This window comes from Colobus angolensis, unplaced genomic scaffold, assembly GCF_000951035.1.
Source record: "Colobus angolensis palliatus isolate OR3802 unplaced genomic scaffold, Cang.pa_1.0 Scaffold241, whole genome shotgun sequence".
Taxonomy (NCBI): domain Eukaryota; kingdom Metazoa; phylum Chordata; class Mammalia; order Primates; family Cercopithecidae; genus Colobus; species Colobus angolensis.
The window spans coordinates 139,858-146,659 of record NW_012115611.1 but is presented as its reverse complement, the minus strand read 5'-3'; the positions used below and the strand labels follow the sequence as shown (position 1 = coordinate 146,659).

The following is a 6,802-nucleotide window of genomic DNA, read 5'->3' as shown; positions in this document are numbered from 1 at the left end:
TAACAACAAGCAAGATGGTTTGAGCCACTGAGGAATGCAAAACTCAGACTCCATTTAGAATTGATCATAAAAACAGGGAAAAAAGGGAATCACCTCTGTAGAAGGAAGAAATACAGAAGACAAAATGCAGTCTAAAAAAAGGGCTAATGTATTGATAAATTCCATTAGAGATATATGGAAATCCTTTAACAGTTTGTAGAACTGCTGCCAAACATTTTAAACATCACGTAGATCAGTTCATACTCCAGGTCATGAAGTATGAAATTTCTTCCACAATTGACAGGATGATGTGGTTAGGGAACATTACGTGCATACTTCTAAGTACAAACTGTAAGGTTTTATTCTACCCAGTTACACTACTTTATTAGTTAACATAAAATCAAACTATTAGAGCAAAATTACATATGAGTTTCATGTTTTCATTTAAAAATCGATCTTGTACGCATGATTCTAGTTTTTAATAGTGTAGTGTTCTGTGCCATTGCCCATGTGGTTTCAAAAAAAACTTTCATAGGATCAATATTAGCATTTTTCTCTATTTTTGCTTACCTTCGGATATCCTTCCTTTTCAGCTAGTACTACTTTTTTAAAAAGAAAAAAAAAAGGCCTACAAAAGTCTAGAATTACTAAAAACAGTCCTTGAAATGAACAGCCACATATTAATCACTTTTCTCCTCAGCTCAAATGTTAATTAAGCAAGTTGTAATTTAATCACTGATGTGCAGTAATCAGAATTCATTTTACATTAATCAAACATTAGAATATAATAATATTAAAAACCTGAGGCTTTCTTTTTAAAGAGGAGCACTTCAGAGTGCTTTTGTACCTACCACATGTGAGGCATTAATTCAAGTTGGAGGACAATGACTCAGCTTGAAGGAAGGCGGGGTGGAGTAACATCCTCCCCATTCCTTTAGGAAAAAATCTTTTCTTTCTGACTAAGGGAGAGCGAGTGAAGTGGTTGAGAATATGCCCTCAACGTTCTGAAGACATGGAGAGAGGTGTGTTACTTGTTATGCGGCTCCCTAAAAAGAAACATCAGTTAGAGGGACTTCCAGTAACTGAGGCCACCAATTTCTACTTGCGCTTTACTTTTTCTGGGAGTGGAACGGGTCAGGTTTGCTAGTATTGTGAAAATCCATGAGGATGCACTATTTCTCTCTTTCACTTGCCTCATTCTGAGTGGAACCCCAGAACCTTGTGTAGGGCTTAGGTTTCTCTGCTGCCATCCAAGAAATGATTTTGAGTGGAGAATCTCTCACTCTCTGGCTCTTTTCTCCCAATAGTAACAATAATAATGCCTTACTTGTTAAAAGAGATGCCGTGGTTATTGAAGTATTTTCTCGGCAAATGGACACTTCATGTTTGGGTGTATTAATGGAGGGAGATAAAACACACATGCAATGTTTCCTGAACTTTTTGGCTCACATGCTTCTTTGCTCATGCACAACCTAGAGAAAACTATGGAACCAACTCCTGTGTACAGTTTCAGGGAATTCCAGGTGCCTAACAAGGTTTTCTTTTAACTACACCTGCTCACAAAATTTACACAGTAACTTGAGACAAACGTTCACAGGAAGTAGATAAAACTTTTCAATATACCGTTGAAGTCTTTCCAAAAATCTATTAACATTAAATTGTTTAGAAATTCTGTACAAGTCTACTACTATATTACCTAATAAAATCTTAAGCAAGAAAAGGGGAAAACTATCTTTTCATGCTTTCAGGCCAGTGACTAGCACTTCGTCTTCTAGGTAGGGAGGTGCCCAATAAATACTGAGAGACGAACGGAACCGCGGAATCCCGTCCACCAGGTTAGGGGATAAAGAGAAGCCGCAACGTCTTGTCTTCACTGCACTAAGCACCCGGTAACTTACTGCCTACCCCTCACTCCTCCCTAATCTTTGGTCTCAATGGATTGCTGGGTTGGTTTTGTTTTATTCATTTTTGCTCTTTAGTGTTCTGAAGCAAGGAAACTTAACTTCACGTGGAGGGCCACTGTAAACTGCTGCCTCCCTTAAAAATGTATAACGGGAGAAGAGTAAGTTAAAAACATTTGGGGCCACACAGAAGGTTCTAGAAGCTCTGCAGACCCACGCTGCCACAGTTCTTAATCGCATGGAATCTCACCTCTTAACTTTTATCTCCTCTGACTTTTTCCTGCTCCCCAACACCTAGGTAAGTTAATCAAAGTGTGGCCACCATCACGCCCTCACAGGTTTAGCTTACGAATGCGTTTTCTCTCGGACCAGGGGAGAAAATCCAAGAAATAAACAAAACTACACCACGTCCATCCACAACAAATCTCAACAAGCAACTTCTGTCGCCGCAGCCTCACTGTGCTCCAGGGCCCGGCCCGCCACACGCGGCCTCCGTCCGCTAACCGCCCGCGAACCGCCCGCGCGGCGAGCAGAACGCCCGAGACCGCCCGCCCGCCCGCCCGCGGCTCACCTGAGCTCCAGCTGGTCCAGGCTCTCCAGCAGGCGGCTGGAGCGGTCGGCCATGGAGGAGGAGCGGCAGAAGCGCCCCTCGTTGGCTTTAGCGTTGATCTTCGCCTGAGCCATCTAAGCCTCCGACGCGGGGCAGCCGAGAGGTCACCGGCCCCTCCGGCGGCGGCGAGTGTAGCGCTCCTCAGGCGGCAGGCGTCGCCGTCACCACGCGGGCGCCCGCCCTCCCTCTGACGCCCGCAGGGGCAACCCGGGAGGACTCGCCGACACCGCGGCTGCCGCGTGGCCAAAGAAGGGCAGGCGCGGCGCCCGCGGGGCTCGGGGACGCCGGGCCTGGGAGGGGGCTGCAGCGGCTGGAATTAGAGGTTCGCGGGCCACAGGGGCTCGAGGATGGGCCGACAGGGACTCGGGCCTGGGGAGTGCAAGTCTCTGAGGAACGGGGAGGGGCGGACGCAGAGACCGAGCGCCTAATGTGGCCAGCGGATCGTCTGCTCCCCGGACCCAGGAACTACCCGAAGCCCGCCCGGACCCACAGACCACCCCCAGCTCCGCCCCACGTGGCCCCGCCTCTTCGTGCAGCCTAAAAGTAACCAACTCCCCCCACGCGAAGGTTCCTATCGGTCGATGGGTTGTGGGTGTATTGCTCAGTGACGGCTTCGTTTAGTTTCTCCCAGCACCCATAATTCAAAGCAAGAACAACGACATTAAGGGTCCTGTGATACAGGGAGAAAAGGTCCTTTTGTGAAACAGAAGGCAGTTAAGTACAGCTCCTAGGCAGCCCACACTCACCTGACCTTCCTGTTAACCACTTTATTCTGAAATGAGAGTAACGAATGCCAGGACAACACTGAAGCTATTAAGTAAAAAAGAAAAAGCTACTCCATCTTTCCCTATCTAGCTAGATGTGGGAAGCAAAGTGAATTTACTTCATTTTTACCATTCTAAGGATTACAGGTGTGAACCACCACGCCCGGCTTAATGAAGGAGTTTTAAATTTTTGCTATTAAAATTACTCCTGTTGAGTGAGCCGAGATCTCGCCACTGCACTCCAGCCTGGGCAACAGAACGAGACCTTGTGTAAATAAATAAATAAATATTGAGTGAAATAACTGGCATTAAGAAGTCCTGAGACCTTGTGTAAATAAATAAATAAATAAATATTGAGTGAAACAATTGGCATTAAGAAGTCCTCAACTTTTAATGTTAACAAAAAGATGCAGTAGGCCTCTAGGTCAGGCACCAGCTGTCGGTAAAAGATGGAATAGAGCTGAGGATACAAAGATTAGTCTACTTAAAAAGTTAGGCTTTGGTCCTCTCTCCTGATAGCTCTATGCCTCTCACTGCAAGGATGAAAATGTACACAGCACAGAAAATGATAGATAATAATAGTTTAAAGCTGAACCAGCACCTTTAATCAGAGATCAAAGTCATTTAAATACTTGAACAGAGTTGAAGCCCTTAAGGCTGGATCCCAATTCCCTCTGAACTCATTCTAAATCCTAATTAACTCTTGGGGTAGGGGATTATTTGACCTTATTAAAAATACTTTATCATGACACAAGTAAAAACAAAACACATTTTGTGAGTGGTTTGAAAGTCTATCAAGTGACTTTAGAATCATCCTGAACTCTTTTTCTCTCATATCCTAGGATCCACCTCATTAGTAAATCCCATTAATTTTACCTTCAGAATATATCCAGATTCTTCCCAATTCTACCGCCACCATTCTGGTTCAAGCTACCTGGTAAGTTAGTACCTGAAGTACTACAATAACTTCCTCTCTGGTCTCTCTGCTTCTACTCTTGCCTCTCACGTACATGTTATCTCAGTGCAGCAACTACAAGGATCCTAAATTAGGCAGATCATACCATTTATCAGAAACCTTCAATCGCTCCTCACCTCGGAGTAAAAGCCAAGGTCATTAGAAAAACCTCAAGTTCATTTCCTATTACTCTCCTAGCTCATCCTGTCAGTGATACTAGTCTTCCTGCTTTTCCTTGAATATACTAAGCTCCTGCCTGGACCTTCCCCTCCTCCACCTGGAACTCTCTTCCCTATATATATTTTCATCCTCATTCCCTCACCTTCTTCAGGTCTTTGCTCAAGTTTACCTATCAGTGAGATCTTTTCTGACCACCCTATTAAAAATAGCAAGCCTCCCTGCAACTCCCTGTCCCTGCACTATTTATTTCCTTCCCTTCTTTATTTTCCTTTGTTACATGTATCACCATCAGATATGCAGTTTTATTTGCTTGCTTACTAACACTGTACAATCTCCTTCTCTCCACCAATGTGTGCTCCACAGAGGGGTAAAGGGCTTTTGTTTTGCTTACTGGTATATTCCAAGTGCTTAGAATAGTTGCTGGCACATGGTTGGTACTCAATAAATATTTTGTGATTGAATGAATTAATGAGTGAATGATGTAATGAAAAGATAAACATCTTTGTCAATGTTAGAAACATTTACTTTTGATGATAATCCATATAACTTTCTCTAATGTTACACAGCGATTACATCTCCTTTTGTCTAAATTAAAGCCAAAGTATGAATTTTAAGATGATTTTTAATTATTTAACAGGTAGAAATACAATCAGTGACAATTATCAATTAAAACATTAAACAACCCAGTTACCTTTTCTTAAGAGTCATGATGAAATATCCCTTTCCTGTCATATCAAAAGCCTTATTCTCTACCACACACACCACAAAAGCTTCTTATAGAGCATCAGTGTCCATGACACCTTTGTGTAGAATCTCTGGCAACAAGGAGCTGTCTCCTCTTGCCCTGCCCCCACATCTGCTTAACCACTCATCTTTCTGGAATGCCTCTTTTGCTCCTATTTTGTGAGCTCCTGCAGATGTGTTTAAGGTCCAGCTCAGTGACTACCTCCTAGAGCCTTGCTTGACCACTTAAACATACAAACTAAAAGCACAATGTGGTCATTTTGGAAAGATGATTGATAAATTCTCAAGCCACAATGTCTACTTTTAAAAAAATGCAAGCAGGGAGGAACAGAAGTGACATATCAAGAAATTAAAAACACAAATTGTAGATTGAAAAGACTATAGTAATAAAAAAATTCAATTTCACACTAAAATATTTAGTGTTACAGAGAAGGAACAAAATTCTAGCCTTTATATTTTGTCTTAAATATAAAGGAAAGCTTTATATTTATGGAAATGTTTTTAAGTTTGGTAAATAATCACTACTAAAAATTTTTAGAGGTAAGACATTTCTGGTCAAATAACATGAAGCATATATACAAAGATAATATGACAAGCCCTTCTTAGTCTTCTACTTATGTCGTATTTTGTATTACTCACAATGGGGCCTCAATATTTAAGAATTAAATATGTAATACCAAATGAAGGAAACTGACAATTCAGTGAATAACTAAACTGAAGACACTCCATATGAAATAAAAATTTTAAAGAGTTAAGGAAGATTATTCCTGAGTAGGCTTTCAACATTATTTCTTGAAGAATATTATGTTTACACAAATATATAAAAAAGGACTAGTATTATGAAAAATAATTTTATGCAAATATTTTGACACTATTCCCTTTAAACAGGAGATCATACAAGTCACATAAAAGTCTAAGCAAGTAAAAGGAATGGAAATTGTTTCATTTAAATTATTTCTTAAAAATTAAGATGTATTTTTTATTTTAGCAATGTGCTGCTCTAATTAAAGCAATAATTCACATCTGCATGGCACCCACAAAGAACACTGCTGATAAAATTTTAAGTGTTTCCATGATCAGTTTCCATTACCCTCTTCTAATAAACATAAACAAAGATCTTAAAGGTAATATGTAATAGTGCCACATGAGAAGTAGAATTTATGGAAAACTTGACCTATGTCACCTTTTTTATATTTTCACTCCTAAAAAAATAAACTAGAATCATTTGTACAGTACAAATAAAATTAAAGAACTAATGCTATTTGGGAAACAACTGTTAAGAGCTTTTTTTTTTTAAATCCTTTAAATATATAAATTCAAAGTTAACTGGGAAAATGTTATACCTATATTAGAATACATGATTTATATTTGCATGAACATGTATTCTATTCCTTCTGTACATGTTTGCACATTAACACAAAAAACAAAACAAAGATCAGATTTTGAACATATGAAAGCAAAACCATGTTTTCAAATACATTTGTAATAGTGGATTTCTGGTCTCCTTTAGAAAACAAACTCAAGAATTCATTATCTGAGTCTCTTCAAGGCCACTTGATGTTGTGTGGTAATATCTTTAATTACATTTCCTCAAGACTTCTTCTAATAGCTTCTTCTAATTCCACATCTGCATTAAAAAACATAGAATTTTAACACTTAGGGCAGAAAA

At 40.1% G+C, this 6,802-nt stretch overlaps 2 protein-coding genes across 3 annotated transcripts in view; both read right to left on the bottom strand.

The window, feature by feature from the left end:
* Positions 1–2,564, bottom strand: part of BAG2 (BCL2-associated athanogene 2) — a 13,453-nt gene extending 10,889 nt beyond the window's left edge. The window contains exon 1 of the mRNA XM_011945639.1: positions 2,451–2,564. Coding sequence (XP_011801029.1) covers positions 2,451–2,564 — 114 coding nt within the window. The remainder of the gene's footprint in view (positions 1–2,450) is intronic.
* A 2,326-nt stretch (positions 2,565–4,890) lies between these two features.
* Positions 4,891–6,802, bottom strand: part of ZNF451 (zinc finger protein 451) — an 83,369-nt gene continuing 81,457 nt past the window's right edge. For both annotated transcript variants that reach the window (XM_011945617.1, XM_011945618.1), the window contains one exon: positions 4,891–6,760. In XM_011945617.1, the coding sequence (XP_011801007.1) occupies positions 6,714–6,760 (47 nt within the window). In that variant the 3' untranslated portion in view covers positions 4,891–6,713. The remainder of the gene's footprint in view (positions 6,761–6,802) is intronic.